At 39.1% G+C, this 15,934-nt stretch overlaps 1 protein-coding gene across 5 annotated transcripts; it reads right to left on the bottom strand.

Annotated features, from left to right (window-relative positions):
* Positions 1-443: 443 nt before the first annotated feature.
* Positions 444-15,142, bottom strand: morc2 (MORC family CW-type zinc finger 2). 5 transcript variants are annotated; one of them, XM_053325681.1, is made up of 28 exons: positions 14,517-15,142; positions 14,228-14,383; positions 12,225-12,278; positions 12,092-12,126; positions 11,926-11,994; positions 11,717-11,807; positions 11,510-11,618; positions 11,084-11,243; positions 10,757-10,868; positions 10,498-10,623; positions 10,329-10,408; positions 10,154-10,236; positions 9,354-9,439; positions 8,638-8,778; positions 8,386-8,540; positions 7,840-7,968; positions 7,612-7,717; positions 7,324-7,456; positions 7,154-7,237; positions 6,508-6,759; positions 6,168-6,407; positions 5,310-5,420; positions 4,938-4,995; positions 4,703-4,841; positions 4,435-4,602; positions 1,991-2,084; positions 1,555-1,743; positions 444-1,444 (listed from the first exon to the last, which is right to left on the bottom strand). In XM_053325681.1, the coding sequence occupies exons 2-28, from the start codon at positions 14,293-14,295 to the stop codon at positions 1,376-1,378; spliced, it is 3,141 nt and encodes a 1,046-aa protein (XP_053181656.1). In that variant the 5' UTR covers positions 14,296-14,383; positions 14,517-15,142; the 3' UTR covers positions 444-1,375. The 5 variants fall into 5 exon arrangements, with proteins under 5 accessions (XP_053181656.1, XP_053181657.1, XP_053181658.1 ...); XM_053325682.1 differs by having other exon boundaries at positions 14,798-15,142; XM_053325683.1 differs by having other exon boundaries at positions 14,939-15,142.
* Positions 15,143-15,934: the final 792 nt, after the last annotated feature.

The following is a 15,934-nucleotide window of genomic DNA, read 5'->3' as shown; positions in this document are numbered from 1 at the left end:
TTTTTTAATTTAGTACCTGTACATTTTAAGAAAGCTGGAAAAGTTTTGTTTCTATAGTTGCAATATTATCCTTATGGATTATCTATGTAAACAACCCACTGATCCTAATTTTAGTTGTCTTTGTGCAACTGCAATCTCTCTTTTGACCTTCCTTTTAATAATTTTATATCTTTCTCCTGTGATTAATGTAACCCTCACACTGGAGAGTGGCCATAGTAATAATAAAAAATAAATAAAAATAATAATTTTTGCACTTCTCTAACACATTTTATGTGCCTGTGTGTATAATTTGTATAAATGTAAACAATGTAAAATAAAAAATAAAAAATATTTAATGGCTTATTTAGATTTCACCGAACACTCTGTTTAATGTGAATTTCCCCTACAGTACCAATATTTTGTAATTTAGCATAATGCAGACGAATAAAAATAGCAGAAATTCATTGAAAGTGTTGCCGAACGAGTTTTATTGTTCTAAGTAAAGATTTTTCAAAAATACAGACTCCTTTGTTTCAATCAGGACAAAAGACTGACAGCATGCACCGTTTAATAAAACACTTCCATGACATGTTAAAAATCTGTTCATAAAGAAGGACACAAGCACCAAATAATTATTAGAACACAGCTTTTGCATTAAACTGAGATTTTTTTTCTTCAAAAAATAAACACAGAACAGTCATTGGTTAAATGCAGTTGGGACTTAACAGAGTAATCATACTGATAAAACCCAGTAAAAGTTCTTGTTTGTGGGTGCGGCACACCACCCAACCGTAAAAGATTTTCCTGGTGTGCATAGGCAGACCAGGGTGGAGTAAGGTAAATTGGCAACACTGATGTGTTTTTAGTGTACAAAAATAAAAGTTAATGTTAATGAGCCAAAGTTTTCAGTCACTGAGCCTCATTCTCACCTGATGATGGAGCAAAATGAGGAACAAATATAGCCTGCAGTTTGTCACCACAATAAATGACTTTTTAAAGGGAGCAGAAACTATCATAAACCAGCGCAAATTATTTGAAAGGTCAATTAGGATAGGATGGCTTTAACATAGATAAATACATATAAGCAGGTATATGAAAGGTCTAAAAAGAAAACCACAGGCCAGACGGCTACTCAATAATGTAGAAACACTAAAATTAAAGAGCATGCTGGTGCTGACTAAATGCCGGAATGCACAAAATAATAAATCTAACTTATAACAATCTGATTTAACAGGTGGAAGGAACAACAATGAAAATATCCCCAAATATTCACATCAAACTCTTAACAAGAGTCCTTGGGGAGTCATCTGCATGTCATGGCTGGAATGAAAACTGCCGCCAGTCTGTGTATGTGCATGTCCTCCTCCCTCTTTTAGACTTCTCTTTTGAGTCCTCTTTAATCTCCTTTGGTGAGAAGGTCCTCTATGTAGGCATCAAGCTCGTCATCTGTGTTTATGTCAATGTCCTAAAGGAGTCAAAAAGTAATGTTACTTCACGTGATTTTTACAAACTGTATTTATGTTCTATTTCTTGAACCATTATGGGAGAACAAATGAAAACAGTAAGCTGGGTCACCTCTTGTACTTTCTGCAGAAGTGCTACAATGTTTGTTCGTAGTTTCTGCAGCTTCTCGTCTGCCTCCCTCAGTTTGACCTCGTTGCTGTTGCTCTTCTCTTCCACAGCTTTGGCCCTGGCGTCTGCTCGGCTCTGATATGAGTTACACAACGACTGCAGACCTGATTCATACTGCTGGAAATACTCTTTCTAAATGGAGAGGAGAATCACATAAATACACCAGCACTCATTACTTTGAACAAGGAAACACACAACAGTAAAATGACAGGTCAACACATGCAGTATTAAGTATTTTTATAATGTAGACGAGTACAACTGGACCATCCTGTTCCCAGCAGATACAGTGCTCCATTTTCTATGTAAAATAACATTTTCCTTTCAACTTAAGGTTAGATTCTGGTTTGAGGACTATTAAATCATGTATGAACTGTCTCACCAAAGGAAAGGCCACCAGCTCCTCAGCTGTCATGCTGTTAACATCATCCTTTGGAATCCGAAAAGCAGGAGGAAAGAAGTAACGCAGCATAGTCCTGAAATTATGAGCAGAGTAAACACACCGCAGATATTTTTTATAAAGAATCATTCAGTACATTTACATGAAAGAAACGAAAACCAAGAAACCAGGTTATGCAGGCAATCAGAGAACGTGTTTACCCCCCTTTATCCCCCACCATCGACCTCAGCATAGCACTCAACTTCAAAGCCACACATTTAGAAGTGGAAAAAGACTTATTTAGACTTCTGCTTTGTGTTAGTTTCAGTTTTGGATGGAACTGTTTTAAATATGAGGACACATTACTACATGTAATAAATTCTCCTTTCATCCTGCCACTCAGCTGTCACTGGGAAACTTTCTGTCCAAAGTCTTAATGTCATGCACATGTTCACATGGAAAACTCCAGTTACATCAACACATTAGCCTCACGGGATGCCAGCAAACAAATATTTGCTGTGTAGAGATATAGTGGAGTTACAGTTAGGTACATAAATGTTTGGACAGTTTTTGTAATTTTGCCTCTGTACCCCGCCACAATGGATTTGAAATTAAACAACCAAGATGTGATTGAAGTGCAGACTTCCAGCTTTAGTCAGTCCACTTATTTCAGGGGCTCACAAGTAATTGGACAAACTAAATCCTAAATAAAAATGTTCATTTTCAGAACCTTGTTGAGAATCCTTTGCAGGCAGTGACTGCCTGAGGTCTGGAACCAAACACTGGGCTTCCTTATTTGTGATGCTTTACCAGGCCTTTACTGCAGCTGTCCTCATTTATTGTTTGTCTGTGGGTATTTCTGCCTTATTTTTTGTCTGCAGCAAGTGAGATGCATGTTTGATGGGGTTGAGATCAGGTGACCGACTCATCCGTTGCAGAATATTCCGCTTATTTGCTCCTGGGTGGCCTTCACAATATGTTTTGGGTCATTGTCCATCTGTACTGTGAAGCGTGGTCCAATGACCTTTGCTGAATTTGGCTGAATCTTGCAATCTCTCTGATGGAATTTTTGTTGTTTTTGCAGACTAAGGATAACCTGTTTCACTTGCATAGAGTTATTTTGATTGCATGTTGTAGGTTCACAGGAACAGCTTCCAAATGCAAAGACCACACCTGGAATCAAGTCCAGATATTTTACCTGTTTAATTGATGATGAAATAAAAGGAATTGTCCACACCTGTCCATGAAACAGCTTTTAAGTCAGTTGTCCAATTATTTATGGTCTCCTCCTCAAAAAGAGGGTGGTAGATATTAAAAAGCTGCAATTCCTAAACCCTTTCTCCAATTTGGATGTGAATACCCTCAAATTAAAGCTGAGAGTATGCATTCTAAACCCATATTCATTATATAGCGATAAATTGAATATGTGTGGGTAAACAGGTAAACAAGTGTTGTTGTTTTGGATGCACATAAATGAAAGAAGGATGTGACTTTCAATTGTTTGAGTTGGTCAGAGCGATTGGACCTCAGTGTGGACACTGGAGACACATATTAATACCGGATGTAAATGTAATCAGGAAATCATATCTATAATGATCTGGATACAAGAAGCATTTTAATATAATGTGTAATGGGACTCTTTGTGTGTGCGTGTGTGTGTGTGCGTGTGTGTGTGTAAAATGCAGTAGAGACTCAGTAAAGTTTTTTCTGTTAGTTCAGCTTAGGTGCTGTGAAAAAAACCTGACAAAACCCTGATTACCTTGGCTTTGTGTATGGAGCCTCCATGGAAAAACGTGATTATGTGTCAAGTGCAAGTTCTGCTGATTCCAATAGTTTGTAAAACATCCCATCAGCGCTGATTAATCGGTTAACCTCTAATTCAAATGTACTGATAGTAACAAAACATGTATGTGCCCTGCCTCACATAACCTAAAACGTGTGTGGTAACAACACCAGTTAAAGTCCGTGTAAAGTAAGAATAAATATGTGTTCTGAGTTACCACAGAAAAGTGTGTTGTTAACCACCCTGCCAAATGTGAATGATTAAAAAAATTGCTAAATATATGAAATTAGGCTTCAAAGTTGTGTAAAAATCCACAATGGATTTTAATGGGCCTTTACTCGGCGGCTAGCTCGGCGGCTAACTCAGCTAACTGGCAAACTGTAGACTGTAGTAGTAGTAGTGTGCGCTGAATGTATTTATACCTCTACAGCAGCAGGGGCAGGTTTATGCCAATCACCGCCGCGTTACGTAATGCGGCGGTGATTTTCAGACCCGCCCACTAAATCCTGAACACAGAAATCTTGAAACCCAGTTTGTGAAGCCTAGCTCCACAATTCAAATCTAAATGGTTTAAATGCTTTTTACGCCTTTTATAGAAATATATGTATGACCTATTAAATGTGTTCAATTCATTTTACACAGCCTTTAAATGTAACTGCCTCACCTCAACATGGTGACCAGACTGTCTGTCACCTCTCGACTGGTTCCTGGTTGAGTGGTGTCTGGCTCCATGGGTGCAGGCCCCTTCTCGGTTTCCTGCTGGGTGTCAGGTGTCTGAGAGATTGGAGATGGTGGACGCATCAACCGGACGTCATCACTACCCTTAAACACCCTTCACAGATACACACACACAAATACAAATACAGGATATTCATTAACAGCAATGTACACAAAATGTGCCCAGTATAAAAGAATACACATTAAGGTCTTACCATCGGTCTTTAGGGGTGGATCTAGGTACGTAGTCAAACTTTACTTTCCAGCGAACACTCTGTTTGTTTGTCTCCACAGCAATGACTTTGCCTGTGTACCACTCCTTATTGACACGTACTTCTACCAACACGCCCTTATCTGTTGAAAAAAAGAGTGAACATTTTAGTGGCTTTTAGAGCTTTCTTTTTCCAGTTCTGTGCATGATGCATGTCAGTGTAGACTTGCCTGTCTCACCTTTCTGAGCATTTTTAGTATCATTTTCTGGCTCCTGCTGTGGAGCCTTCTCAGGTGCCTGCAAAAACAAAACAATCAGACAGAGAAACATTGTTTCACCGAAAACAAAAGAGGGAGTTTAACAGAAACAACAGGCATCCATGTTAAGGAAGGAAGTGGACAGTTTGAGGTGAGAGTGGCATGCTCAGCTGTTAAGAGTTGAAAATAATTGCTTCCATTTCAAGAGAGGGATTGTTAGAGATTCTAATGAGAGTCTAATGACCAAACCCCGATCAGATGAAAGATAAGGTTGTTGATTGGTTAGAAGTTGTGAGAGCAGATGCAGCCCAGCTTTATTTGAAGGTAGTAGAATGAGGGACTGAATAAAGCTACCTTAGCTTTAGCCCCATGCTGTTGCGTAGAAATGGATTTAGGGGCAGAGGTTGGCGTCTGCCGTGTAGGACTAGTAACTCCTTTCTTCTCAGGCTGGGAGTGTTTGTTCACCTGTAAGGTCAACAGCAGATGGGCTCTGATTGTGGTTCTGTAACTTACTTAGCTATCAAAGAGTGCCTGTATTTCCTCATTTCCTTCACTTCATGAGTCTCAAACTGGTTTTGGTGACACCATCTTTCCAGCCATTCAAATACCGAAGTAAGCAAATAAAACACTGCTCACTGCAGTTTAGTTCAAAGTCGTATAGCCACCAGATACATTAAAAAAATATTTGTAATTAGGCTTCGCTGCTGTTCAGTAAATTTTAATATAGTTGATTATCTCCACTGATCAGCAATATGGCAGATAAATACAAACACTCTACAGGCAGAAGACACTTACAGCCTGTATATGCACATATGGAGTAGCATATGTTATTATTATATATTAGTTGCTACCAATTTTGTGTAGATACCAATAAAGAGCAAGACATAATTTGAGTTTAGCTATTGGTTTTAAACTTGTGACCAACACGTCATTTGTAATGGATGCAGACTTTTGTGGGGGTAAGGGGGTTGGGTTCTCAAGTTCTGTTCACTCCTGCCTCCTCTTCATTTACTCACTTCCTGGAAGTTAATCCCTGGTGGGAAACAAGTGGTACAAGAGGAAAGGCAACAAGCAGCGGAAAAAACAAACAGCACACATCTTCACAGCACATTTTCACAATGCACCGCACACGCAGTCTAATTCAAAGCATTATGTATAAACCTTTTGCTCTTGCTCTGAATGTATTCATAACAAATTGTGTCGTATTTATACCTCGTCCAACTTGCCACGTTTGGAAGGTGGGGTCTTCTCTATCACTTTTCCACGGTTACCAGCTGCAGCAGTCTTAGATTTTTTTGTCTGTGGTTCTTCCTCTTCGCTCTCCTCCTCCTCCTCCTCCTCTTCCTCTTCTTCTTCTTCCTCCTCCTCCTCTTCCTCACTATCCTCCTGTTCGATTATTCTCTTGCGTTGTCCAGCAGGTGCTGGTTTGGCAGATGATGCTTTGGCAGGTGTCTGTGGAAGGATATAGGTGTTATGCTTTCTTCAATAAAGCCTTCCATAGACACAGTAAGTTGTGGTCCACCAGAAAAGCCTCTATGACCTGTGAACTTACCCGTGAGCCACGGCTGGGTGGGGGTGTTTTGGAAATAGCTTTGGATACAGACTTTGCTGCAGGTTGAGGAGGCTTTGCTGCAGCTCTGGACCTGGATGGCTCGACTTTGGGTGGTGTAGGAGCAGGGGTGAGCGTCCGGGAGGGGCGCTGAGAAGTGGCACGAGATGGGGGGGCACTCGGGGCATTTTTGAGGTGAGCTGGGAGAGGTGGGGAGCGTGGGCGTGTTACGGACCTCTCTGAAGACCGAGTTGTCTATTGTGACAACATGGAAAAAGGGAGACAACAAAATGAACTATTTCAGTGGAAGAATTAATAAAATGAGGTATGTCATTACATCCTCCAGCTGGTGTTTCTCAGATGGTGGCGCAGTCTTTTTGTATTTGAGGAGAATCATAGTTATAAGTAATCTGATCTTCAAGTAGGTTCATGATCATTATTCTTATTTCTGTTTGGGGTTTTTTAATCTAGGAAATTATCTTTATTTTGAATATTAAGTTGAATCAAGTTGAAACATTGAACACATTACCTATATGAACTACATCAAAATGATTTACAAACAGCTATTATCAAAATAAGAATAAGACATTACATAAGAATTCAAGGTGAGCATTAAACTCCAAATGCATACACTATGAGGAACGTTTACCTGAGAGGAGCTCTCTGTTGGTTTCATGGTGACTTCCAGTGGTAGCTTCTTCAGATCTGCTGCAGATTTGATGGTTGTGGTTTTCTGAGAGAAGATTATATATTCTATTATGTCCAAGTGTACACAAAACAAAGGGCGACAGAGACACAGATGAGAGATGGATTAAGTACCTGCAAGGCCTCTAGTTTATCCTGCTGCTGTTTGATTTTCTCTGCCAGCTCTTTTTGTTTGTCTTCAGCTGTCTGCTTGTCTTTCTTCAGGATACCACATGGCAAATTCTGTCTCTGTTCAGGAGCGTCACACCTAAAATACAAAAAAGACACAATATACGATATATCATGTGTAGAACACTATGTTCCTCACAAACGCAGTGACACCTCCATAAAGTAACTACATGAATACTGAGCTGAATTGCAGCTTTTATAGACATGAAATATAAAACCACATTGCATGTGTACCTGTCCTGGGAGCTGTCAGGGTTCATAAGACACACCCAGCTGTCTGGGTAGCGTTTGTCCACAGCATCCATCTGGAATGGCAATGTCCTCCACTTTAAACATTTATCTAAAAATAAAAAGCAGAACCAGAGAGTCAGTGAGAGAGTAAAGTTTGTTGCAGTAAGTTGGTTTGTTGAGGTGGAGTATGTGTGACTGTATGTTTTGTGTATGTACGGATGTTAAACTGACCACACTGAATGGTAAGTGGTATCTCCATAGCGCGACGTCTCTTGTATCTCGACTCTGATGATGGAGGTGCAGACCAGCTGGCAGACAGATACCCAAACTCATCCCAGAACTTCACAATGCCTTTCTGAGCTGCATAAGACATACATACAAAAAAGTTCTGTATTAAAACAGAATATATAGAGAACCAGTGAAAAATGTGGGCACACTTTCTCATTCAGGGGAATGGGAAGGTGTGTCCAGTGAATTCCCTTCTTCTTGTTCCTTGCTGCAACAATACATTTACCTTCAATGCTGCTCTACCTTAAATATTACTTCAACTACTTTTTTATATTACTATCACCGTCTCTCCCTGACGTGCTGATGCCACCTGTATCAAATTGGTTGAAATTAAGGCTGGTCAATTCCCCTTAAGGTCTCAGTATGCTTTGACAGAGTCTGAAAGCATTCTGAAGTACTACAGTCCTAACATGGTTGTATTTCTTATTTGAATTGTGCAGGTCAGGTGTTGCTAACAAAATGGGAAAGTGCAAATTCAGAGGAACTCACCAATGTTAGTGTCCTTCCAGTACTGAGCTAGATGTTCCCCCATGGATTTCAGTAAGTGTCGATACTCCTTAGCATCTGCAAAGTCTTGTTTGTTGTGAGTAGGTTCTAGAACTAAATATGGGACATCCACTACTCCAACTACACCTCCACAGGCCCTAAAACACATACAAACCACATTATTTTATAAACATTTTTCACGGTCATTTTAACATTCTTACTTTTTTCCCACTGTCTGTGTTACTTTTTACTCACATGCCTCCCTCCAGCTGGGGTCCTGTCTTCTCATACATCTTGATGAGACGAGAGCAGTTGTATACAAACATCCCATCCAGGTCCCTCTGTTCAATGTTCACTCCAAATATAAAATTCAGCTCCTTGGGCTCCTTTAATGCTCTGAGGGAGAGGACAGAACAGGAGACTGATGAAAAATACATAAAGCCCAGTAAAGAGCATCTCCTGAAGTGTTCTGTTGGAGGATCTTTTTAAAAGCACAAGTTACTACTCTAACATACGGACATAAACAGAACACTATGAATCTCTGTTTAACAGATTATGAACCACAAGCCACCATGTCAAGAGAAAATATTGCTATTGACATCACTGACACAATTACTGTACATTTGAGGCTGCTTCTTTGAATATGGTCTCTGAGCACATGATCTTTTTCAACAACACGGGTCTCATTTATGGCCATAAATTGTATTCAGTAATACATAAACTATCCATTGCAAACATTCAGAGACATTTACTGGTTCAACTTTGACTTTGTTTTGACCTCTACATTAGTTGCTTAGACAACCAGAGTATTTGTTCATATCTAGTCTTTTTGATTGATGATGCTTTCCCTATTGGACTAAAATGAAATTTGTGGTTAAACAGTATTCTATCAGTATTCAATTGCACCATCAACCAAATTTGATTTTAAATGTCTGTATATCTATAAATCTGATAAATTGGGTTTATCATACTTCTGTTTGGCTTCCAGGATCCTTTTCTTCATTTCAGCGTCCTGTCGAAGCATCATGGCTGAATCCTGAACCTTTCTCAGAATTGCCTAAAAGAAGAGAAGGGGGCATCAGTAAGACATCAGCACAGACATAATAACAACACCTAAAGGGATTTTTTAGAATATATGCCATAAACTTTAAAATGGCTTTAAAAGAAAAGTCTTAATTGCTGAGCCTCTTCAGTAATTTCCTGTACACTTAATGACTTGCCCTCTTTGGTATATCTCAAGTCCTTCAACCTCTAAAATCTCCTCTAAATGTCTTGGGTCAATAGACAGAAATCTTTTGGTTGTTGAACTACTTAGACCTAAACACCAGGGGGATAATAGTGCCTTTGATGCTCTAGCAATTGCATCATGAAATAGTATCACTTAGCTCAGGTCTGTTCCCAGTACTGACCCTTTCAAATCATCTCAACCTTACTCACTACCTCAGTTTATTGTGGGACTTTCATCTCCCCCTTCTGGCAGTCAGAGTAATTACAAAAACACTGTTAATGTGCATACATCATGGGCTCCACCATAGCTTGCTCTGTCACTACTGTTCACAGAACGATTTATCTGGCGGTGATAGAGTTAATCTGATTTGTGTGAACTCATTTAGCAAGAGCTTGAATGTAATGGATGTTAATTTATATGTAAAGGTTGAGGGGTTATTTACCCTTTGACAAAAATTCAGTGTATGCCATTTTTGGTATAAAAGCTAGTTTACACAGACACAATCAGATTTGCACTGAAAAATTGACCAGAAGATCCTCTTACTCGTGAATCTTTTGACAGGTCCCCTCCTAATCTGGCCTCCAAAGCCAAGCGTTTGCTCTCTGCCTCTCGGGCTTTCTCTTCGGCTGAAACAGATTACATTAATAGTCAAAAGTCAACTTATCAGAGCGCCATAAGCGACACGTAAAATAATATACCCAGTTCACCACTGACTCACCGATCTTAGCAAGGTGATCTGCTTTCTTCACTTCTTGTTCAGCACGTGTTTTGAAACGAGTTGATGAGTATTTATAAACCCTGTTAATGAAACAAAGTTAACAATGAACTTTGTCTTGTCACTGGAATACAGTGGTTACAGAAACAATACAAGTGTGTAGTTATATTACCTTGGTTTATAAAGACAACAGGACAGTCTCTTGGTCCTGACTTTATGTCCTTGGATGAAAATCCTCATGCGGGGGTCAATGTACAAAACAGCAGCATATGCCCTGAATGACCTCCTCTCTGGTTTCCTGTAAGAGAGGAGTGCAGCCATTGTAATTCACAAATTGTGTGGTAAATACAAAAGGCAAAGTGAAGCTGATGTGAAAAATATTACTCAAGTTTGCCATGAATCAGTGGTCCTAAACAAACAGCTATACTCACACTCCTTCAACAGGCGTCCCAGCCATCAGTACATCCTGGTGATCTGTCTCCACATCCAGCTCTGGTTCTCTGTTGTCCATCAGCTTCAGATTATAGACAATCACAAGAGTACCTTTTCACATAACACAAATGTAAGCATCACAATCAATATCAAAGATGGCATTCCCCAACACTAAAGCTTTAGGAAAAACAAAGATACATACTTAAGAAAATGCTGTTCTACATTTAAGATGACATTATCTGTTTTACATAAAAAGGTTGCTATGAAACTATACAATTAATGGGCATCACGAAATCAATCCCTGAGACACACATGCATATACTCACCACTGCTACTTTCTATTTTGTTGAACTGCTCCATCAACTGCCGTTCATTTTTAAAGGGTGAGTATTTGAAGATCAGCTCTGTCTCGATGGCATATTTCTCTGGGTCAGAGGTCAGTGGCTCCTTGGTCTTCAGGTCCCAGGAGGGCAGAGGAACAATCACCTGAAGACAAAGGATCATAACACAAAAGTATACAGGTTTAGAGCTGTAAGTCCCATAAAAGACAACTGTTAAATAACACTACTGGCATTCAAGATAAATACATGCAACAGTGGAGACCATCCTCTCCAAGATAAAAAGATATGGATTCTGATTTAACTGGTCATCTGTTTCTTACAGAACTACAACGTTTTCTATGCAAACTAAGTTTGTTGACTTTGTCTAAATGATATATATAGTACGACATCCTGTATACAGTTGACTCTGACCTCATCCAATCCCTCCTCTTCATGGAAAGTCCTTGACATGAAAAGGCAAGTCAGTGCACTGCCCTTTTTTGTGAACAAGATGAAGTCTTTCCCGATACGCATAGAGCCCCTGTGGAAACACATACATTTAAATGTCTCACAGTTAGTACAAGTATAACGATTGCACGTCATACGGACACAAGAATATCGGTTAGGGTTAGATCTTACGATTTTAGTCCATTTCCATATTGACCAATCTGAGTGGACCCAGGGGACCTCTTGTTTGACTTTCCAAACTGAATGACATGCGTTGCTTCATCTAATAAAAAAAATATGTTCAATATATATCTTAGAGACACACGTTATAGAACCACAGAAAATACATTTAAACATGAGTGAACCATTAGCTATGTCTCTGATAATAAAGTAGCACTTACTGGGGTCCATTCCTATACCATCATCAAGAAAACAGAGCATGTAGCCACCCCGCAGCTCTGGCCTTTTCTCTGTAAGAAAGGCGAGAAGGTGACAGACATGTCAGGCGCAATGAATAAAAGTGCATACTGCAGTGTGTGAAACTGGCTATGTTACACTGAAGTGTACCTGTGTAGATGTCTATCCGTGTAGCATTGGCATCTCTGTGAAAAATGCAGACCAACCATGAGACTATAAGAATGATATAAGGCTAATATCAATTTCCACATTGCATCATTTTGTCTCAAATCATAATGTGTACCTGGAATTGTCCACAAGTTCTGCCAAGGCTCCAAATAAGAACTCATGGGTTGTCCTGAAAACAGATGATTAAAATAATTCATTCAATAAAATATTGAATTATCAAAAGACAACTGGTAAAAGAGAAAACAACCCTGGGCTTGTCTTGCGGTTAATTTTGATGTATGGATGACTATAAATGAGATTATGTCTGGTTATGGTTTGTATCTCCAGTAGGAGTTTGTGTACTGCATTGTGTGTCTAGAAGACATGGTACAGGGTGTAATGTGTGGAAGAAATTGAGTATTTTGATATCAATAAAAAGATAATTACAAAAAAAAAACAGAATTATCAAAAGACATTTAACTTAAGTTAACAGTGGAAACCAGCGAGAGAAACACAACAGCACTGACAAAATCTCGTGTCCACATTATGTTTTGTGGAGTCATTATGTGTCCATGTAAACAGACCGAATGGTCAAATGAAGGATTTTAAAACACAGATCATCAATTAACAATGTATAAACTCAGTAAAGGTAAAAGACTCACTCACACATCTTCACTAAGAATATGAAGTCCATCATCTGTTTGGTGCCTTATTCAGATACTAGTGCCTACAGCCTCATCAGTCAATCAAAAATCATTTGTGTAGCACCTTTCATACAGGTCAGTGAAATTCAGAGTGCTTGAGACTAATGCACACATGACATAAAAGTGATATCGCTGTTTGTTGTGACTAAACAACAAGGCCGACAGGTATTGTCACAACTGAATATAAGTAATACTTTACTCTGGGCTGCATTTGAGAATGATTTGCATTATGGTTAAATTATTGTGTTTTCTAATACCTCAATTACCATTTAATCAAGTTTCAAAAATTAAACGACAGCTTAACTTGGTAAATGATTAAAACACACGCTACTGGTTTCAGTTCCTCTATTGTGGTTCAACCTTTCCTGGACCTGTGCATTTTGAAATTAGCTTATAAATGTGTTGATGGTGCATAAGCACACATCTAAACATGGACCTGGTTGCTCAGTCAGGCTGCATCAAGAGAAATTGTTTGGGTTGTCTTGTTCTGTAAAATTAACATGAAAAGGGGACTTTGGTTCCATCTTCCTTTCTGCAGTGCACAGATAATATTACTTCTTTTTAAAACATGACAGTGGGTGTTGCAAACCACATTACTCTCTATATGACGTGTGACAAGTGTGACTTCTCACATTCACAAGTTTTCCGTGTTGATCTGTTTGTCACTTTTTTTGCACACCACTGATGTTCACTAAATTTGGTGTTAACAGACAATTTTCAAAATTAGCACAGACAACTGCTTAAAGGATCCGTATAAGAAATGTTTAAACAACATCCTTGGAGAAAAGATTGAGTGATACATATAGCTGTCATCCAAGATATCTGCTTAGATGGCAGCATCAGAGCCTAGGACACCTAACAAGCTGAACAGACTGTTAAAGAAGGCTGACTTTGTGCTGGGGAGCCCTCTGGGTACACTAGAACACATTGTGGAGGAAGATGCTGCAAAAACTGTTAAACATCATCCCCCCCCCCCACTATAACCTGCTGGTCAAAGAGCATAGCTGTGACAAAGAAGACTACAGGAAGTTATTCCTACCAGCTCTCATCAGTCTGTACTACGACTCTCCATTCTGTCAGGAGAGTGGACAACTCCTCTGATAGTGAGGACAGACTGCTCATCTGTTGTATTCATAATATTTTCATATTTTATATTTGAGTGTACATAATTTAGCATGCAATTGCATTGGTTTCTTTTGCCTCTTTGTTTTTGTATATTGGTTTGATTTATATCGAGTAGCTGACTAACAACTCCTGCATAACCAATAGTTGATTTAATACATGTAAAAAGTACTTATGTTTCATTCCAAAAATAATGCACCCCAATAAAGTAGCATTTGGTGATATACGATGAAGTACTCCTCTCCTTTCATCACAGTTTAGTGTAGTATCAAGTTCATAAATACATATTAAACAGCAACACGGTGGTACTTACGAGTTTGTGTGCAGATACTCAAAGGTGAGCTGAGCCCTGCTTAGGTTGCTGTAGCTGGAGTAGGCCATAGCCACTCACAACAATTTCCCGCTTCCTTCCTGGTCTCTAGTTTGTATTATTTTCTGACCGACCGAGCTTTAGTCCAAAGCTTTCATCCTAAAACAACCAAAGAGAAAACCATGACGAGTCTTGCGTATTAATCCATCTGGGTGCCTTGAGAACTGATACACCTCTCACATCTGCTGATATGGACGCTTTACAAGTCCTAAGGCACAAGTACCACACTCACGCTGGTTAAAATCTTAATTTCCTTGGAGGCCTGTTTGACATCAACAACATGTTACATAGCGCCTGGAGGCACTGAGGTGGCTATGAATACAATGATGGTAATGTTGTAACACAGAAGTCAGTTGTTGGTCTAGCTAAACGTCTTTGAGGTGAGGCCAAATCCTCTTCAGCGGAGACCGTGTGCTGTTATGCACTAAGTGTTACCACTGTTTAATGTTTGCTAACAGCGAGCTAGCGGACATTAGCATCTTCAGCACTGTTTTATGAGGTAACAGTAGCTACCTAGCTTCACGTTGAAGACAAGCAGCTCACGTTAGTCGTATCATAAGTAACTTCACCGACTTTGAAGGACGTTTTCACGTGACTACGACTCTGCAGTGGCTTCTTGTTAGTGTAAAGATTCGTTCAAGGAGAAATAAATACTTTGTAACGTTACGTTTCCTTGTTCCCAGCATGAAACAGTCCGACAGGCCGCGAAAATATCCAACCACTTCGACGATGGTTTCTCCAGTCTGCAGAAACCCCGCCTCTTTTTCCACTCCGAGCCAATAGAAAAGCAGCATGTGAAAGTTCTCAACGACGATTGGAGGAGAAAGTCTTCTACGTCAGCGAAGTAACACGCCGGTGCATCAACGTGTGACATTTCCGGGACCCATTGAACTGAAGTACTTCTTACAGGTACACATGTATCACTGAAAACAGTGACTCACATTAGGAAATCAGCTTCTTGCGTCGACCCATCATAACTAATAATGCAGGCCTGCTGTGCTATTACACTTGCTATTGCTATTATATTTGTATGTATATATGTAAGTATGTATGTTTGAGAGATACATTTTCTGCAGTAACTAATCACAAGAAGAATTTCCCTAAGGGCACAATTAAGTATATCATATCTTGTTAATGATGTCAACAGTCAGTCAGTAAATATCAATTTCCAAAATTGTATTGTCAATAAATCTTCAATCCTTTTAATTTGTGGCAATGGTGCTTCCCTTTTGTTTATTTCTGCACAATAAGTTGTTTTCAACAATGATAACCCCTATTGTAATATTCAAGAGATTCAAAGGAAATGTCAAGTCTTTGCAAATTGATTTCTGTACTGCACTGAAAATAACAAAAACCAATACCAGCTAGGAAGATAGGGAAATCACATGTCAAATATCTCTGGTCTAGACCTACACCAAAGTCCTCCAGTCCATAAACTGATTACATTAATCAAGCTGGAGTAGTTAATTGTAATTAATGAGTAATACCAGTTACTATGATTGCCATAAAACATTTTATTATAATATATATTTTATGCTTGTGTCAAGTCAAGACACAAACATTGGCAGAACCACAAATGAAATAGATTACTTATTAAAGACACTTAAAGTTCCTTAACTCCCAAAATGGATTAAAAATGTATTTTTCAGC

This window comes from Scomber japonicus, chromosome 9 (genome assembly GCF_027409825.1).
Source record: "Scomber japonicus isolate fScoJap1 chromosome 9, fScoJap1.pri, whole genome shotgun sequence".
Classification (NCBI taxonomy): Eukaryota; Metazoa; Chordata; class Actinopteri; order Scombriformes; family Scombridae; genus Scomber; species Scomber japonicus.
This window is presented reverse-complemented; position numbering and strand designations above follow the sequence as displayed.

Coding starts and splice junctions, on each gene's coding strand:
- morc2 (XM_053325681.1), bottom strand. CDS start 14,295: ATGGCCTACTCCAGCTACAGCAACCTAAGCAGGGCTCAGCTCACCTTT. Junction 11,244..11,509: donor AAGAGGAGGGATTGGATGAG/GTCAGAGTCAAC, acceptor CTTTGTCTTCAG/GTGATTGTTCCTCTGCCCTC. Junction 4,842..4,937: donor TACTAAAAATGCTCAGAAAG/GTGAGACAGGCA, acceptor TTTTTTCAACAG/ATAAGGGCGTGTTGGTAGAA.